Below are 21,347 nucleotides of genomic sequence, written 5' to 3'. Positions count from 1 at the left end.
GAAAAGCAAAGAAGAAAGTTCATAAAGACTGGTAAGAGGGGCAGAAGCATGGAATGGGCTGGTCTGACACCCACATGTGGCATTTCTTTAATAGGGAAGGATGTCTGGGCTTCAGAGGCCTCCTGTGAAGAGCAAGGCATCCCAGTCCCATACTAGACCCCTCACCACAGGGTTCCATTGCTGGGAAGAGAAGACCCCGTAACTTCAGGCTGTAAAAACCAGCAGGGATTGTGGCTGAGTGACATGGAGGCTGCTGGAGTCCCAGGCAGTTCCACTTAAAGGGCTGGCACATGGACTTACTTAGATTGGCTCCCTCTGAGTTTCAGCACTGGGGCAGTGGCTTGGGGGATCAGGAACATACTGGGAGGAACTGAGTTGTGTGGCACCCAGGAAAGAACTCAGGGGTGGCTTTATCTCTGACAAAAGTCCTGTCAGAAGTCATTGTTCCTATACTGAGACATCCTCCATTGCAGAGCTGACTGACAGGGGACATATCTGAGTTTCCATCAGCCTGGCTCATACTGTTGCCCCTGCCCTGGTGATTCCTTAAGATCCCTCCATACCCAATTTTCAGCTCCATCCAAGCTGTTTGCATGTGACTGTCCTGCCCTTGCTCAGGCTTCAGACTTCCCTAAAATATCTCAAACAAGCAGCAACTGGCCTCAGCATGCCCCATACATCTTGGTAAGTGATCCCAGGCCTTGCACTAGTAGCAGCCCGCCTTGGGTCACAGCTAGGCCTGGGCACTTTCAAGCTCAACACAAGTAGGAGCCATCTGCTGACTGCTCTGTAGCTCATGCTGGGTGGCCCCAGGCAGAGCACAGACAGTGGCTGACTTTGCACTTCCCTAGAAGCACCAGAGCTGCACACCCATGGACAGATTCAGACCATGCCAGATTACAACTCTACACATCCACAAGCAACACACTCAAGGGGCAGACTCAGTGAGCACCAAAGCCCCACTGAAGAAAATCCTGCTCCATAGAGGTGTCTCTTACACAGCAGCTCTTCCACTGTAGTTGCAATTGGTCCTCTCAACCAATTGGCTTAGGTGTCAATTCCTCTCAATGATGTCAATAGCAATCAAGGCTTAACTACAACAAGATAGTACACACAACCCAGCCCACACAGGGGCACACCTAGAATGCCCAGCTCAGGTGACTGAGGAGGCTGAGCCACTGGGCCCTACAGGATACCTACTGCACAAGGCCACTCTATGTCCAGGGGACTTAGCAGCTCTACCTAATACATAGAAACAAACACAGGGAAGCAACCAAACTGTGAAGACAAAGAAATATGTCACAAGTGAAAAAAAAAACACCGAAGAAATCTCCAGAAAAAGAACTGAATAAAATGGAAACAAATAAACTACTAGAGCAGGGGTAGGCAAACTTTTTGACTCGAGGGCCACAATGGGTTCTTAAACTGGACCGGAGGGCCGGAACAAAAGCATGGATGGAGTGTTTGTGTGAACTAATATAAATTCAAAGTAAACATCATTACATAAAAAGGTACGGTCTTCTTTTTTTTTTTTTTTTTTTTTTTTTAGTTTTATTCATTTCAAACGGGCCAGATCCGGCCCGCAGGCCGTAGTTTGCCCATGGCTGTACTAGATACACAGTTCAAAACAATGGTTATAGGGATGTTTAAGGATCTAAATGAGAGCTTCAAGGCACTTTGTGAGAATTTCAAGGAAATTAGAACATCAAAGACATGAAAAAAAAAGATGAGTCAGAAATGAAGGATACACTAACTGAAATGAAGAATAATTTTACAGGGAATTAATAGTACAGTGGAGGATACAGAGAATCAAATCAGTGGTTTGGCATATGAGGAAGCAAAAGTCATTCAATCAGAAGAGAAAAAAGGAAAAAGAATCCAAAAATATGAAGATAGTATAAGGAGCCTCGGGAACAACTTCAAGCGTACCAACATTCACATCATGGGGATGCCAGAAGGAGAAGAGAGAGAGCAAGATATTGAAAACCTACTTGAGGAAATAATGACAGAAAACTTCGCCTACAAGCTGAAATAGACTTACAAGTCCAGGAAGCAAAGAAAATCCCAAACAAGAGGAACCCAAAAGGGCTCACACCAAGACACATCATAATTAAAATGCAAGGGTTAAAGAGAAAGAGAGAATCTTAAAAGCAGCAAGAGAAAACAATTAGTTTCCTACAAGGGAGTTTCCATATGACTGTCAGCTGATTTCTTAATAGAAAGTTTTCAGACCAGAAGGGAGTGGCAAGAAATATCCAAAGTGATGAATAGCAAGAACCTAAAACCAAGATTACTCTACCCAGTAAAGTTATCATTTAGAATTGAAGGTCAGATCAACAGCTTCACAGACAAGAAAAAGCTAAAGGAGTTCTTAACTACCAAACCAGTATTACCTTAAATGTTAAAGGGTCTTCTTTAAGAAGAAAAAAGTTAAAAAATATGAACAATAAAATGGCAAAAATACATATCTATAAACAATTGAATCTAAAAATAAAAATAAACAAACAAGGTATCTAATGATCAAAATAAATTGCTAAATAAAATAGAACCAAAGGCATGGAAACATTGAAGAGACTGATGAATCTCAGAGGGAAGGGAAGAGATTAACCAAAGAACTTATATGCATATATGCACTACCCATGGACACAGACAATAGGGTGGTGAAGACCTGGATGGAGTGGGATCTGGATAGAGGATCCCTTCCATCCCCCCATTACTCTCCTCTACTCAGATCCCACTCCATAATACTCTCAACAATAAAGATTTAAAATATTTTTTGAAAAGCAATAAAAAGAGGAAATCACAGATAATATTTTTATGTGGATCAGTTACAAGACAAAGTATTAATTTGGGGTATTTTTTTATTAGTGAGCATGATAGACAAAACTAAAATGCCTATTTTCATTTAAAATAAAAATTTCCAAAATCCCTAGTGTTCCACATCTAAATAGACTGAAGAGGAATGTAGAAAAAAAGAAATTGAATATACAGAATTGTGGTATGGTTTTGATTAAAGTGAACATTTTCTGAGCTTTGTAGTTAATGAATTTTGCGTATGGAAATTACAGTTGCTCTTAATCTGCTTTCAGAAGACTGATGCAAATATTAAAAAGTAATGAACTAGCAAGATTGTTTGTTAATGCCACATAGAAGTGCTAATTATACATCATTTTCTGCCTACAACTAAACCCAAGAGACATCCTCTAAGAAATTGTTAAATAAGTTTCTTCACTAGAAATGTGAATACAGCTGAGTGGTATGGTGAATTTCTGTTTAAGGATCTCCGTGCTATCTCACCCTTAACAACAACAATAACAAAAACAAACAAACAAACAAAAAACAGAGAAACTAAATACAGAAAAATTCTAACATATTAAATGTAGTCAGTAGGCAAAAGGCAAAATTATTTTGCTCATGGAAAGTGACTTATTAATATATTTACACCTGATATTTAACATATACTTTAAAGGACAGGTTTCATAATGAACTATATTTAGTCTACATTTGCGGGCTTATTCTATTGAGTAATTGCAAAGTTCAGTGTTAATACTTTTATTATTTTAATAATATCAGTCATAGCAGCAATTTTCCAAAATATATTTGAAATGCTTGCCTGATGTTTAGGTTTTAGACTTCTAACTATACTAGTATTTATATTATTCCCATTTAAAATATACTTTACACAGGTGCAAGAGAGATGCTTCATAGAATTTTTCCTTTGTAGAAATACCATTTAAGCAACTGCTCTTTGTCAATTTTCTTTTTGATTTACTTTCTCATATGAATCCATTTTCGATGTCTAATGGTAGCTTTTTAGCAGATAATTTGCAGTTCAGAACCTGTCAGTCTTTTTTCATTTGCTGGGCATTTTGAATGACAATTATTTTTAAAATTCTATCAATATTGAAATTGTGGTTTATTTAAAATAGAATCATGCAGCCCTAGCTGGTTTGGCTCAATGGATAGAGCATCAGCCGGCAGACTGAAGGGTCCCAGGTTCAATTCAGGCCAAGAGCACATGCCTGGGTTGTGGGATCGATTCCCAGTAGGAGGCGTGCAGGAGGCAGCCAATCAATGATTATCTCTCATCATTGATGTTTCTATCTCTCTCTCCCTCTCCCTTCCTCTCTAAAATCAATAAAACACATCTTAAAAATAAAGTAAAATAGAATCATGCATTGTACAATGTTCCATTCTTATCAAATATGAAAGAGTATGCTAATAAACTGATGTTGAGAATGCAGACTGGTGTAGCCACTGTGGAAAACAGTATGAAATTTCCTCAAAAAATTAAAAATAGAACTGCCATTTGATCCAGCCATCTCACTTCTGGGAATATATCCTAACAATCCCGAAATACCAATTAGAAATAATATGTGTACCTCTATGTTCATAGCATCATTATTTACAACAGTTAAGATCTGAAAATAGGCCATCAGTAGATGAGTGGATAAAAAAGCGGTGGCACATTTACACAATGAAACACTATGCAGCGGTAAAAAAAAAAAAAAAAAAAAAAAAAGATCTCTTACCCTTTGCAACAGCATGGATAGGCCTGGAGATTATTACGCTAAGTGAAATAAACCAGTCAGAGAAAGACAAATATCAAATGATTTCACTTATATGTGGAATCTAATGAACAAGATAAACTGCCGAACAAAATAGGTCCAGAGGCACGGATGCATGGAACAGAATGACAGATCTCAGAGGGGAGAGAGGTGGAATGGATAGGAAGAGATTAAGGAAAGAACCTATATGTGTATATGCATGACCCATGGATACAGACAATAGTGTGGTGAACACCTACAGTGGGGCAGAGGCTGTGTGGAAAGGGGCAAAGGGAGGAAATGGGTGACACCTGTAATACTGTTAACAACAAAAAATAAATTAAAAAAGAAAAATACATATGAAAGAGTTTGGACTAATTGATTATTAACCATAATAACTACTATCTAGTGCTTCTATAGACAAATTAGAAAAAGGCACCCATTCAGGGTGGAAACATTTTTAAAAGTTGCCTCTCCTCAGGTACAATGTTTAAGAAGGAGAGTATATATAGTAGGTCCTCACTTAGCATCATTGATAGGTTCTACAACATTAAGTGAAATGATGTATAAAGAAATCAATTTTACCATAGGCTAATTAATATAACAAGATTTAAGTTCCTCCGACATCTCGTACATATTATAACAAAATGACATTGACTGAAATGATGCTATTTAAGGACCTGCTCCACAGACTGAATTTCAATCACCACTTGTGCCACTTTGGCTAGACACCCTTGTGCAGGACACACACTGTACAGCAATATTTTTGGTGGGCCTGCTTTTAATAGTCACGTTAAAGTGTAAGTTAAAGGAAACAATTTATGCTCAGTACTCTGAAGTCTTGGTTAGCTTATATACAGTTTTTTTTTAATTTTTTAAAAAATATATTTCATTGATTTTTTACAGAGGGTAAGGGAGAGAAATAGAGAGTTAGAAACATTGATGAGAGAGAAACATCGACCAGCTGCCTCCTGCACACTCCTTACTGGGGATGTGCCTGCAACCAAGGTACATGCCCTTGACCGGAATCGAACCTGGGACCTTTCTGTCTGCAGGCCAACGCTCTACCCACTGAGCCAAACCAGTTAAGGCACCGGTTTATAATTATTATTATTGATTAAGGTATTACAAATGTGTCCATATCCCCCCATCGCCCCCCCCCCCCACCCCATTCCCATACGTGCCCTCATCCCCCTGCTGTCTCTGTCCATTGGTTATGCTTATATGCATGCATACAAGTCTTGTGGTCTACCTCTCCCCTTTACCCCCACCCTCCTCTACCTTCTCTCTGAGGTTTCAGCATCTGATCCATGTTTTTGTCTCTGAATCTGTTTTTGTTCATCAGTTTATGTTGTTCATTATAATCTGCAAATGAGTGAGATCATGTAATATTTATCTTTCTCTGACTGACTTATTTCACTTAGCATAATGCTCTCCAGTTCCATCCATGCTGCTGCAAATGGTAAGAATTCCTTCTTTTTCACAGCAGCGTAGTATTCCATATGTATATGTACCACAGTTTTCTAATCTACTCATCTGCTGATGGGCACTTAGGCTGTATCCAAATTTTAGCTATGGTGAATTGTGCTGCTATGAACATAGGGGTGCATATGTCCTTTCTGATTGGTGTTTATAGTTTCTTGGGATATATTCCTAGAAGTGGGATCACTGGGTCAAATGGCAATTCCATTTTTAGTTTTTTGAGGAAACTCCATACTGTTCTCCACAGTGGCTGCACCTGTCTGCATTCCCACCAGTAGTGCAAGAGGGTTACTTTTTCTCCACATCCTTGCCAGCACTTGTCATTTGTTGATTTGCTGATGATAGCCAGTCTGACAGGTGTGAGATGGTACCTCATTGTTGTTTTGATTTGCATCTCTCAGATGATTAGTGACTTTGAGCATGTTTTCATATGTTTATTGGCCTTCCTTATGTCCTCTTTCAAAAAGTATCTATTTAGGTTCCTCGCCCATTTTTTTGATTGGGTTGTTTATCTTCCTTTTGTTAAGTTGTATGAGTTCCCTGTAAATGTTGGAGATTAAACCCTTATCAGAGATAACATTGGCAAATATGTTCTATCATGCAATGGACTTTCTTGTTATTTTGTAAATGGTTTCTTTTTCTGTGCAAAAGCTTTTTATTTTGATGTAGACTCATTTGTTTTATTTTCTCTTTAGTTTCCGATGCCCTAGGAGCTGTATCAGTAAAGATATTGCTTCAGCATATGTCTGAGATTTTGCTGCCTGTGGATTCCTCTAATATTTTTATGGTTTCCCATCTTACATTTAAGTCCTTTATCCATTTTGAGTTTACTTTCGTGTATGGTGTAAGTTGGTGATCTAGTTTCATTTTTTTTGCATGTATCTGTTTAATTTTCCCAACCCCATTTATTGAAGAGACTGTCTTAACTCCATTGTATGCTCTTTCCTCCTTTGTCAAATATTAATTGAACATAGTGGTTTGGGTTGATTTCTGGGTTCTCTATTCTATTCCATTGGTCTATATGTCTGTTCTTGTGCCAGTACCAGGAAGTTTGGAGAACAGTGGCTTTGTAATACAGCTTGGTATCTGGTATTGTGATCCCTCCTACGTTTCTCTTCTTTCTCATGATTGCTGCAGCTATTCGAGGTCTGTTTTTCATTCCAGATGAATTTTTGGAGAGTTCATTCTAGGTCTGTGAAATATGCCATTGGCATTGTAATGGGGAGTGCATTGAATTTATAAATTGCTTTGGATAGTATGGACATTTTAATGATGTTGATTCTACCAATCCATCAACACAGTATGCTCTTCTATCCGTTTATGTCTTCCTCTATCTATTTTTTTAACGTCCTGTAGTTTTCTGAGTAGAGGTCTTTTACCCCCTTAGTTAAGTTTATTCCTAGGTATCTTAATTTTTTGGTGCGATAGTAAATGGGATTGTTTTCTTAGTCTCTCTGTAAGTTTATTATTGGTGTATAGAAACGCCATAGATTTCTTGGTATTAATTTTGTATCCTGCTGCATTGCCAAATTCATTTATTAAGTGAACCTTCAGGGTTTTCTATGTACAGTATCATGTCATGTGCGAATATTGACAATTTTAGTTCTTCTTTTCCAATTTGGATGCCCTTTATTTCTTCTTCTTGTCTGATTGCAATGGCTAGTACTTCTAGTACTATGTTGAACAGAAGTGGTGAAAGCGGGCATCCCTGTCTTGTTCCTGTTCTTAGTGGAAATGGTTTTAGTTTTTGCCCATTGAGTATGATATTGGCTGTAGGTTTTTCATATAAGGCTTTCATTATGTTGAGGTATGATCCCTCTATTCCAACTTTGCTGAGCATTTTTATCAATAAAGGGTGTTGGATTTTGTCAAATGCCTTTTCTGCAAGCTTTTATATAGTTTTAAAATGCTTAAGTCATCCATGCTTGTCTTAAGCTCCTATTTTAAAATTGCTCACTTTTAACAGGACACATTGTAGAAGGGGATGGCCCTGAGCCAAACATTATGATAATCCTAGGGCATTTGTTCCTGCCTAGATCAGAAATATGATTCATCTGTATGCCTCTGACATTTTTCTGGACAATGCACTAGAATTAAAACTAGGATAATTGTAATTCAACGGGAAATCAAGAGCACTGAAGCTAAAAAGCATGGATATATAAAATGATGGATAAACTGAATTTATACCTGTATCATACTGCTCTAGCTGACCTGTCTGGATTTGACACCTTGGACTGCCTAAACCTGTGCTATAGGCCAGATCCCATTTTTTGCTCAGCCTCCTGATTCCTGGCCTCTCTTGGTGAGTCCTACCCTTTGGCATTCAATGATCAGTCAAATATTAAGTCTTGGTTAACACCACTAATGTAGGCTCTCATTTCATAAAGGATTAAGAAAATTTGCAAATGCCTAGTACTCCTGAGCGTGTCTTACTTTAACTCTTTGACATAAACCACTATAAGTATTCTCATTACACTTGATTTTTTCACTTTAACTTTCTGGGTACTCATTTTTTAAAAAAATTATAGTTATGAAATATCTGTAGCATCTTTTTTCTATTTATTATGTAAATGTTTTATTGGAGTGTAGGCTGAAAGAGACCTTACAAATCAACACAACCCCCATTTTATTACAATTCTTAATTTTCATTAGGAAAGTTAAAATGTTTATTATAAAAATTTAGATAATTAAAAGAGAAATTTAAACCATGTTACATATATTTTAAACTTTTTATTGAATTTATTGGGGTGATATTGTTTAATAAAATTATATAGGTATCAACTGTGCACTTCTATAATATATTGTCTGTGTATTGTATTGTGTGTTCACCACTCCAAATAAAGTCTCCTTCTGTCACCATTTATTCCCCCTTTTGTACCCGCTTGTACCATCTTGTAACTCCTCCACCCTCCATTCTCTCTGGTAATTACAATACTGTTGTGTGTGTCTATGAGTTGTTGTTTTTTCTTAATCCCTTTACCTTTTTCAGCCATCCTCCAAACCCTCATCCTCTCTGACAGCTGTCAGTTTGTTCTCTGTATCTATAAGCCTTTTTAAAATTTTGTTTGTTTATTTTGTTTTTTAGATTCCATATACAAGGAAATCATGTGGCATTGTCTTTCTCTGAATGGCATATTTTACTTAGCATAATACTCTCCTGGTCCATCCATGCTGTCACAAAAGGTAAGAATTCTTTCATTTTTACAGCTGAGTAGTATTCCATTGAGTAAATGTACCACAGGTTTTTTAAAAATATATATATATATTTTATTGATTTTTTACAGAGAGGAAGGGAGAGGGATAGAGAGTCAGAAACATCGATAAGAGAGAAACATTGATCAGCTGCCTCCTGGACACTCCCCACTGGGGATGTGCCCGCAACCAGGGTACATGCCCTTGACCAGAATCGAACCTGGGACCCTTGAATCCGCAGGCCGATGCTCTATCCACTGAGCCAAACCGGTTAGGGCCACAGCTTTTTTTTTTTTTTTTGCCACTTACCTACAATTGCATCAAAAATAAAATAAAATACCTAGGACTAAATTTAAGGAAGAATGTAAAAGACTTGTACTCAGAAAATTATAAAACACTGAAGAAAAAAATTTGAAGAAGATACAGACAAGTGAAAGCATATATTATGTTAAGGATAGGAAGAATTGACATAATTAAAATGTCCACACTGCCCAGCCATTGTAACCCAGTGGTTGAGCATCAACCTATGAACTAGGAGGTCTCGGTTCGATTCCCAGTCAAGGCACATGCCTGGGTTGTGGGCTCAATCGCCAGTAGGGAGCATGTAAGAAGCAACTGATTAATGACAAGAAGCAACTGATTAATGATTCTCTCTCATCATTGATGTTTCTCTCCCTCTCCCTTCCTCTCTGAAATCAATTAAAAATATTTGTAAAAAATGTCCACACTACCCAAAGCAATCTATAGACTCAATGCAATTCTGATCAAGATACTAACGGCGTATTTCACAGAACTAGAATAAATGATCCAAAAATTTATATTGAATTTAAAAAGATTCCAAATAGCCACAGTAATCTTGAGAAAGAAGAATAAAGTTGAAGGACTCATGCTACCTGATATCAGACTATACTACAAGGCCATAGTAATCAAAACTGCATGATACTGGCATAAAAACAGACATATAGATCAATGTTACAGACTTGATCAAGGTCATGTACTTGTGAATTATTTTTTTACTTAAAATGCATGTTAATTTTTTTAATTTATTGATTAAGGTATTGCATGTGTGTACTTATTCCCCTATTGCCCCCCACCCTCCCACTCATACCCTCACCCCCCCCTGGTGTCTGTTTCCATTGGTTAGGCTTATATGTATGCCTGCAAGTCCTTTGGTTGATCTCTCCCCTTTATTCCCACCCTCCCCTACCTTCCCTCTGAGGTTTGACGGTCTGATTGATGCTTCTCTGTTTCTAGATCTGTTTTTGTTCATTAGTTTATGTTGTTCATTATATTTCACAAATGAGTGAGATCATGTGATATTTATCTTTCTTTGACTGGCTTATTTCTCTTAGCATATTTTTAAAATTATAACTGTCTGTTATTGTTCTGATGGTGGCATTTTGGAACATTTATTTTACTTCTTATTTTTGGCAGTTACAATGCTAAGAGGAGCCTAATTATAGCTAAAGATTTACCCATATTCATGATTATTTCTCTAGGATCCCAGTGGGATTCTTGGATCAAAGAACATTACAATTTTAAAGAATTTTTAAAATATTGCAACATAGTCCCAAGAAATATTTTGCCATTTCTACTCCCATATGCCCAAACTCTCTCTGACAGTGGATATAATTATGTAAGAGAAGCATTGCCAATTTGACAGATAAGAAATTATATTTCTTATTTTAACTAACACGTATAAACTTTTTATTAGCCATTTCATTTTTTCTTTTGTAAATTACCTCTTAATGTCATTTGCAAATTTTTATGAGGATATGCACTTTTTCTACTGGTTCATAAATGTCTTATTTGTTAATATCATTTACACTTTTTTCTAGATATGTTCCAAATTTTCTCGTTTTTTATTTGCTGAATTCTGTTTATGATAATTTTGACATACATATTATTTTAACATTTTAATGTGTTCTTTTATTATTTATGAATTTATTGCCATGAGAAGAAAGATCAAGATTGTATAAATATTCACCTATTTCACTTATATTTTCCTCTAGTGTTCATATAGATTTTTCTTTTTTTTTACATTTATATCTTTAATACATTTGCAATATAGTGTCACAAGAGGATTCTGTCACATTTTGTTCTTGGTCAAATCACTAAACCGCTCAAGTCTCAGTTTCTCCATCTATAAATTGAAGACCTATCAGACCAATAGAAGAGTTAGAAATTATAAATACTGACTCAGGAGCATATGAACATCCAGTTTACTATAAAGGGTATATATCTTCTATTACTGAAGGAAAACTAATGCTCTCATAGAAATTTGTCATTTCTACAGATGTTTGCTTGGTTTTTATTTTCAATAGTATCCAATGTCTAACTATTCTTTTTTTAAATATATATTTTATTGATTTTTTACAGAGAGGAAGGGAGAGAAATAGATAGTTAGAAACATCGATGAGAGAGAAACATCGATCAGCTGCCTCCTGCACATCTCCCACTGGGGATGTGCCCGCAACCCAGGTACATGCCCTTGACCAGAATCGAACTTGGGACCTTTCAGTCTGCAAGCCGACGCTCTGTCCACTGAGCCAAACCGGTTTCGGCGTCTAACTATTCTTATAACATATGTTAAGTAATTGGACCTTGAATAACTTTAATCTTCACAGCTATGGATTCCATATCTTATACTTTGTTATATTTGTTGTTTGTTTTTTGTCTTTTTGGGTTTTTTTTTTTTTTTTGGTTAGATGAGCCTAAGACCCAAAATTGAAGGACATCTTAACAGTTTTCCAATCATGTTGATTGAGCCTGATAACAACATCAAGTTGAATAGAGAGGGTGACATTAAGGCATTAGAATTGACATTTTCCTTATATAAGTTAACTTCATAGCAAGTGCCTACAGGATAAGTGTTTGCTCTGTTTTGAAGTGGTATGTACATGGATTCATTTTACTAGCAAGGTTAAAAGTGTTAACTAATCCTAAACTTCGACAATGTGGGATGCATATAGATTGTAATTGGTTTGTGAAAACACCTAGCACTGAAGCGATAAAGTTCATATAAACGCTGAAGAAATGCTTTTTAAAAGTCATGTCATTCTGTTAAATTTGGGATTGTCCATAATTTTACTGATAATTTTTATAAGACTCTTTAATAGGTTTTTAAACTATAAATCATAATTTATTTTTCACCAGATGTAACTTATTACTAATACAATTTTTTTTAAAAAATTGTTCTATTGCCCTAGCCCTGTGGTTGGCAAACTGTGGCTCGCGAGCCACATCCGGCTTTTTGGCCCCTTGAGTGTGGCTCTTCCTAAGCCTTAGGAGTACTCTAATTAAGTTAATAACAATATACTTACCTATATAGTTTAAGTTTAAAAAATTTGGCTCTCAAAAGAAATTTAAATCGTTGTACAGTTGATATTTGGCTCTGTTGATTAATGAGTTTGCCGACCACTGCCCTAGCCAGTTTGGCTCAATAGATAGAGCGTCGGCCTGCAGACTAAAGGGTCTCAGATTCAATTCAGGTCAAGGGCACATGCCCAGGTTGCGGGGTCCATCCCCAGTAGGGGGCATGCAGGAGGCAGCCAATCAATGATTCTCTCTCATCGTTGATGTTTCTATATCTCTCTTCTTCTCCCTTCTTCTTTGAAATCATTAAAAACATATTAAAAAGAAAACCTTGAACAAAAATTGTTCTATTTATGGATAACCAACTTTGTAGTTAGGGCATTAAACACCGTCTTTGATACATTTATTGTACAGTGTATTACCAACAGAATTATGTACCAATGAGGATTAACACAATGTATAAGGATTTTACACCTAAAACAGGTATAAATATGTCCTGTGGGGAAAATAATAGATTACTTGGTTTCTGGATGAAGTGTGATTAATAAAGCTAGCAGCTCCACCTCAGAAAATTATGATTTAGTGGGAGTGGGAGGAGTGAAAAGGAAAAATTAAAAAGTGATTAGTGTGCCTCACTAAGGAAAAAAGATTGAAGTTTAAATTTTAAAAACTTCAGGATCTGGTATATTTGAAAAACTGAAAATGTTCTTTTGTGAGCTTAATTCATTGTATACCCACTTCACTAATAAAGTTAACTTTGGTGATGGTGTATCTGCTAGTCAAAGTTTGAGGGAATGATGAAACCTGAATCAGAAAGGGCTTCCAGTTTCACCGAGGGAATATGAGATTGGCTGCTATCTAAGGACAGATGATATTTACAGGAAGGAATGAAGCAGCAGAGGTAGATTCAGTTTTAGGAAGACTGGATAGTGTTTCTCTAATCACCTCATCCCCACCCTTTCAAATGTACAGCTCCTACATGAAGCCCTTTCTGTCATGAAGCACTCAATCCACAACTCTTCTTTCTTTTCAAACTACCTCTTCTGTCTTCTCTGGATTATGTTCTCCCATACCCAAATTTGTTACTTTTCCCACAGTACTCCCAATTTACAGCTGTTTCCTGCTGTAAAGCACTTTTCTCTTCTAAACTGACAGTAGCCCTGCCCCTCTCTATATTTATTCCTCTGTCTTTCTCCATCTGGTTTTCTCTTTCTCACATGCACAAACACGGTCCATCAACCTTCGTACTCCATGTGTTGCTCTGCTTCTAAGTCAAAGCTGTTACAATCAGGGTGCTGTTTGAAGTCAGTTGTACATGTATATATTTAAAAGAATTATATGATTAAACACTATTAGATGGACAAAGTTCTTTATGGTAAATTGATGGATCTGTGTGATTCATATTATTTTATTCTACTTGGGCAGAGGTTTTCAGAGTTGAGAAAAATGCAGTCATTTTTACCTCCCTAAAGTAAAGTAGGATGCAGGTCCATCCTCAAAAAAACAATGGTGGAGTCACATTCTGAAAATAAGTATTACAGATAGTTTCTTTGAGAAATTGAGCTATTGAGAAAGACTTTCTGAGTGGCAGTAAAGTCCCCAAGTTGGGTTAGGAAGCATATATATTTAATCAGTCTTTAGCAAGAGTAGTACCTGCTCAAACACTTAAGAAAAAGATTGCATGGTAAAGCACAGTTTCTCTTAGTTTTCAAATTTAGAGTTGATTTGATAAATGTTATACATTTCCATTATATACTAGTAAAGAAAAAAATGAATATCACTCTAGAGAAATAGATGGATTCTTTTACTTAATTTAGTTTCATCACTTGCTCTTTCTGTGGGAATATCATTCAATCTAGCTCATTACAAAGAAGACATACAAGGATTTGTGGTAGCTATGGAATTAACCTATGACATGACTGAGTGTTTTTTGTCAGCCTAAAATTTCTTTTTTTTCCTCTGGCTTTGGCTCATTGATCTTGAAATAGAATCATTTTATTAGTATATAGTTCTATATTTAAGTCCTTTAAAAATCACCATCTCTTAGTAACATTTGATAATCAAATCCCATTGTTACAGTGCAATGTAATAGCTATGGAAGGATATCTTCCTCACTCATTATGCTACCAAGTTATTTAGTGATAGTCATATAATAAACCTCTTATACAATGGTAGATGAAGACAGCACTATGATCTCAAACTTAAGACTCCAGTGGAAATAAATTACTTGGTCCTGTCTAGTGTTTTTGTTATAATAATTCTCAGAAGAATAAAGTATAATTTTTAAAGATATATTCTTATTGATTTCTTAGAGGAAGAGGGAGAAAGAGAAACACCAATCTGTTGCTTCCCACATGCCCACTACTGTGGATGGAGCCAGCAACCCAGGCATGGGCCCTGATCTGAAATCAAACAGGTGACCTCTTGGTGTATAAGACGACGCTAAATCCACTGAGCAACTTTGGTTGGACTGAATGAGGTATAATTTTAGTGTCATTTTTGGTTCATGAAAGGTTATAAACTTAAAAAATTTCATTGCTTTGAACCTTAACCTTTTCAGTCTTCTGTAGTTTGATTGGTTGCATGTGTGCCTCTTCCACTGGGCTACAGAAGTTGTGAAAGTGGAAAATAAAAATGGCTAGTGAATCACACTTTGGGACATGAAAAAGGTCAAAGTTGTACAGTTAATTATTATCTTGTAGAGAATATGTAGGCCATTAAAATTCCTATGCTGTAGTCTTATGACAAGGAATATATTGAGAACTATAAATAATAAACAGTACAGCATGAATCTTCTTGTAACAATGATTAAAACTTAGAATAGGAAATACTTAGCCCATTCCCATTCCCTTCAAAAGAAAGGAATACTTGGTCGGTGTTTGTCCTTCTCTCTCATGTTTAGGAGCTATTTAAGCCACAGAAAAGAGGGAAAACATACATGTTCAGGAGTGTTGAATATATTTTGTTTTACTCACTTTTCAAAATGAATAGGATGTTGTGGCATAGGATTAATATCGACCCATATTGCATCAGAATAAAAAATAATTTTAAGGAAAATCATCCGTTTAAAACTGGATGTTTTGCTGTCTTGGAGGACCTGTGATAACGAAACTATATAGTATTTCCATACAGAAGCCACGAATAAAAAAATATTCGTGGCTCAATGGTTGAGCGTTGATCTATGAATGAAGAGGTCTTGATTGGATTCCCAGTTAGGGCACAGTCCCCAGATTGTGGGCTCTGTCCCCAGTGTGGGGCCTGCAAGAAGCAGCTGATCAACAGTTCTTTCTTATCATTGATATTCTCTCTCCTCTCTCTCTCTCTCTCTCTCTCTCTCTCTCTCTCTCTCTCTCCTTTCATCTCTGAAATCAATAAAAGTATATAAAAAATACTTGCATTTCACTTGCATTTAACAATATATCTCAAGCTTATTAGATCATTGCATTTACTGATAACTGTCATATAGGTACACAGCTCTACATAGGAGATTTTATATATATATATATATATATATATATATATATATATATATATATATATATTATCCTGAACCTCAGAGGTATAAATAAAACTTCAATGCTTCTATTTGCTAATAGTTATTCTTTGTTGTTTATTTTAGGTAATTAGAAATGACATAGACAATAAACACGGAGTATTTGGAAAGAGAACAGAGGGTTGTAAAAAGAGCAGATTGTGTTGGTGGCACTTTTTTGTTACAGTGAATTTGTCATGGTTGCTATAATTGTGAGTAAAGTCTTTATGAGCATTTATCAGGGCACTTCCTTCGAGAAGGAAAAAGTATCTTTGTTCTGCTGCCACTTACCACACCTTTTGGCAACTCTCCAGAGATGCAGCACTGCATTGATACAACAACTTGATTCCTTGTCAAAATATTTAACATCTGGCTCAAAAGAGATTTTTGATGACAATAAGCATGCTCAACTCCTCTGTTCATTAAGGCTGAAAATTCAATAAGTGCTTGGTACTTTGGGACTAAGCTACCTCATAGTGAACAGCTGTCAAATGATTTGCTGAATACTCTGCTCAACCCACCACAGTGAATTGATGGAACTGTGCCAGCTTCAGGACATACACAGACTGAGGGAAATTTTAGTAAAGCTCCTTCTAAGCTTCGCACTACCACCTATAAATGTAGAACAACCTATTAGGAAACAAATGGAGAGAAAGAAACTTCCTAGATCCATGTGTCCTTTCTACCAGGCCAGCAAAGAAGCAGTTATTGGTGTTAAAAGCACATTAATGGTTTTGCTTGTAGGCTAGTTGTCTTTTGAATCTGCAGGTTTTGTCAGCCTTCAACCAAGATCTTACACCACCTACAACATTAGCTCTGGGCATGAAAAAATGCTCATTTGAAGAATTGTCCTCTAAAGACATTTCTAATCTAGTGGTTGCTCATATACAGGGGCACTGTGTTTTAGAGCAACTTTGTGAATTAAGTTGTGCAGTGGTCAGAATGGCCATCCTTCCACCTTGCTTGCTGTACCCATACCATATTTTTGTCTCTTGAATATTTAAAAGCTCCCATCTGGGCACTTTGATAATCTCCCAGAACCATCATTTTAATGGGGTGCTGAAGCACATTATGAAGAGTATAAGTAGCAACATTAGAGAAAATAAGTTCACATGAGTGAACTATTTTCACTTGCATTTATAAATCTGAGTATATACTAGCCCTCTGTTCAGAGAACAAGTGAAGGGATCACCTCTGTTCTACCTTGTTCCTGGACTTTCTAAGCCAGCCTTATATATACCATCTATAATAATAAAAGCATAATATACTAATTAGACTGGACAGCTGAACGACCTTCCAGACGTCATTCCAGATGTCCTTCCTGACGAAGCCTTGGTGACAGGGGCCAAGGAAGAGGAGGTTAAGGGTGATCAGGCAGGCATGCATAGTGGTTAAGGATTATCAGGCAGGCAGGCGAGGGGTTAGGGATAGGGATGATCAGGCAGGCAGAGTGGTTAGAGGCAATCAGGCAGGCAGGCAGAGTGATTAGGGGTGATCAGGCAGGCAGGCAGGCGAGTGGTTAGGAGCCAGCAGTCCTGGATTGCGAGAGGATGCAGGCCGGGCTGAGGGGATGTGCCCCCCCCCCCATGAATTTCGTGCATTGGGCCTCTAGTGTACTTAATAATCATCAGTTTTGAGAGGCAAACACTAACTCATGTTTCAGCAATGCTCTTTCCATCTCTCCTGCCCATTTTCTTTCGTAACTTGTCAGCCTGGTTCTGCCTCTAGCTATGAAATGTTAGCTCTGTTATTCTCACCTCAGTCTCATCTAGCTACTTTTCTGTTGGTGCATTCTTCTCTATTATCTGGACTTTGGTCTACCTTTATGGACCTTATTTATCTTAATACACCTATCCTACTCTGAGCAAACCCCATAATCTTAAGTAGGTAGGCATTCCCCACCCTAGACTTGGCCAAGTCTAGAAAGATTCCAATGGACCCTCTACACAGTCACACAGCTGTAAGCCAGTGATGGGGAGCCAACTAAACTATTAGAAAACTTTGGAACATTACTGATTTAATTTCCTTAAAACAGAAAACAGAATCCAAGGTTTAGACTACCAGAGTGGTGTTTATAAAAATGATTCACAACACTTCCATCTTTAGGATCTTTATTGAATATCCACATATGTAAGGCACATTATTGCTTAACAGAGAATAAGAAGGTAGAGGGTTCCAAATGTAAAAACATTTCAATAGCTTTCACCTTTTCCCTCTACACTTTTTTTACTTTCCCCTTCTTTTTTTATGATTTGTTCTCTCTGTTTAAGAATGGAGTAGGGAAATTGCCCAAATAGGGAAGCAGTGGGGGACGGAGCATTGGGGGAGGAGAAAAAGACAAAGGTAAATTGAGTAATGGGTGGGAACTCGGAGGTCCAGGTGGCATGAAGCAAGGACCATTAGTGAACCAACCTACACGTTCAACATTAGCAGGCATGATGGTAGGCCTTGGGCAATTATTCATGGGGTTCCATGGGGTTTCCAGTAGGAAAGCAGCTTGAGCCATCTTTTCATTGCCAGCCATTTTCACATTTACTGGAGGCACCTCCCTCTTTATCCCTGATCTAATAGTGGGGATAGGTGGAGGACCTTTTGTTAGTGGGCTCCTGAGTGGAAAGAACCCTTGACCTTGTTGCAAAACCGAATGGAACTTTGCCTTATTGACACCATGCTCAACACCCTCATTGCTGACCCTTGTCCCCTCTATCATCACTGAGGGAGAGCGGCCAGGGAATTTTTGGGACACATTAATAGGATCATGTCCCATCTGGCCCCAGCCTGCCAACTTCACAGAACTATTTATTTCTGCTGTTGCTAGGGACCCTTTCGCAGCAGCAGGTAGTGACCCGTATGGGTGTTGGAGAGCTCTCGAAGTGTTGACAGGAATGCAGGATCCTCTTCTCTCCCTGGGGCCCTCCAGTTGCCCTCTTGTCAGTTCCGGTGGCACATAGTGGGGAGGTCTCAAAGGTCTACGAGGTTTGCCCCAGGATTCCGCCTCTTCCTTCAGCATGGTACTTGAACGCTGGAGGAGTTTGTTGGGGTCTGGTCTTGGTTTCACATTTTCATCTACAGTCATTGCTATGGGTGAAGAAGCATGTTCTTCAAGGCTTGCAAAGATAGAAATAAATAAGTTGATAAAAATGAAAATGCAGCAATCAGGAAATCTTGAAATAGGTGATTGATTGAACTCGTTGAATACACCAGGGAAAAGGAGAGAGTTCTATCTCTTCCCATGTGTAGTCAGAAAACACTTTTACAACTCGACCTCTTTGGCACCAGCCTCTGTGATTACCCTTTTAACTAACCTGTGGCCCCACCCCATCCCCCCTTTCCCCCCTCCTCAAGGCAACAAGGAAGACTAGAAGACCCAGATAGCTTCTTTAAGGGCTACATTGTAAGGTATGCCACAGAAAACACCAGCTCTTACAGTCCCAGTAGGATCAATGATCCACTAAACCTAGCATTCAGATTCTGGCAGGCATGCTCAGGACACTTGCGAGGGAAACATGTTTTCTCTCCACAGAAGCCAAAGAAAGGTTAGTTATGTTAAAACACTGTGGTTTGTTCCTCTTTATGCAGCATCATTCAACAGTCACACGGAATTTTGTTAAATTTGATTTCACTCCACCCACACCGCACCCTAGAGTATGAATTTCCTCGTGTTTAAACCCCACCATTCAGACAAAGGATTTATAACTTCTGTTTTGAAATTCCTTTTAAAAACCGCCACCCTTAAATTCAGTATTCTTACTACCTGAGTTTATAACCTACAAGTATTTGGGATCCCCTCCCACACCACCTCCGACCCACTGCCCACGTCCCACTTACACAGGAAAACAATTCAGTTGTATTCAGTTTTGTACTTACACATTCTCAAGACAAGCCATGGAGAAATTCGATCAGGAAAGCCGGAGAGGATGGAGAAAACCGGCCGCACGCCCACACGAGCCAACTCGGTCTGGAGCGATATCTTCCGCGTCCGCCTTACAGCAGCTCCGCCACGCGAATGAAGCCAGGGAACAACTGCGTTGTTCTAGGCTTGGCGTTCTACTGCTGAGGTAACCTGTTGCTAGGTAACAGGGGCGGAACAATGAGCGGGGAGGGGGAGAGTATAAATCTGTGACACTGAAGCTAAATGTACGATTTCTTTTTTGTATAGTAGATGGATGGTAAAGACATTCAGTCCCTTAACCCGGTTGCAGTCCAGTTGGAAAGACAAATCATTTCAAGATTTTAGAAGAAGCATGGAGTCATGATCTTTTGTAAAAAGTTACACCTGAAGTTTTACTTAGGAAAGACAGTTGTCATGTTTCTTCTTTGAGTTTGGAAATACAATCATTGAGCACGATTCCATGTCTAATCTTCTCATTTAAACTTCCATTTTGAGGCCGAGACCTGTTTGGCTCAGTGGATAGAGCGTCGGCCTGCGGACTGAAAGGTCCCAGGTTCGATTCCGGTCAAGGGCGGCATGTACCTGGGTTGCAGTCTCATCCCTAGTAGGAGATGTGCAGGAGGCAGCTGGTTGATGTTTCTAACTCTCTATCTCTCTCCCTTCCTCTCTGTAAAAAATCAATAAAATATATTTAATAAACTTCCATTTTGGGAATTCATATTATTAACTTGGTGGGGAACAGAGATTTGGAGGGTTAAATTACTTTTTAACCTTAGTCTCTCATGTGAAGATGAAACAAAATAGGACTATAAAAATCCATCTAAGAATCATACTGGCTTTTAGTTTTTAGCCACTTGATTTGTAGTTCTTTTCTTCATCCCACCTTCTAGTTTATCAGGTATGTGTAATATATATATATTACACACACTTGCAGAGAAGTATCCAGAGCTCCATTGTAAATATATATATATTTAAACCCCACCATTTAGACAAAGGATTTATAACTTCTGTTTTGAAATTCCTTTTAAAAACCACCACCCTTAATATATATATTTACAATGGAGCTCTGGATACTTCTCTGCAAGTGGGAGGAGGGAATACAAGGCATAACAGATATCAAAATGTACAGATATTAGCTCCTATATTGCCTTGTAACTTTTTTGCACTTTCTGTTTTCCTGCCTAGATTCCACCCCCTCTCCCACTTTAAGCAAGAATACATCCCCAGCTTTTATTTTCTGCCATCAATTTATTTACAGATTACTCACTCTAAAATTACAAAGGCCATCCCCTCATTTAAGATTGCTAACTTTGCTCTAAAGGGTGTCCCAAAATTCACCCAAGAAGTAATTTTGATAGAAAACACAGGTTTATAATTAAAATTGTAA

General features: G+C 37.8%; 1 protein-coding gene across 1 annotated transcript; it reads right to left on the bottom strand.

The window, feature by feature from the left end:
- Positions 1 to 18,313: 18,313 nt before the first annotated feature.
- PRR32 (proline rich 32) lies at positions 18,314 to 19,955 on the bottom strand (the record flags this gene model as incomplete). Its single annotated transcript, XM_081115008.1, has 2 exons — positions 18,314 to 19,175; positions 19,936 to 19,955. The coding sequence occupies 2 exons, from the start codon at positions 19,953 to 19,955 to the stop codon at positions 18,314 to 18,316; spliced, it is 882 nt and encodes a 293-aa protein (XP_080971134.1).
- Between the last annotated feature and the right edge of the window lie 1,392 nt (positions 19,956 to 21,347).

This window comes from Myotis nattereri, assembly GCF_964212035.1.
Source record: "Myotis nattereri genome assembly, chromosome: X".
NCBI lineage: Eukaryota > Metazoa > Chordata > Mammalia > Chiroptera > Vespertilionidae > Myotis > Myotis nattereri.
This window is presented reverse-complemented; position numbering and strand designations above follow the sequence as displayed.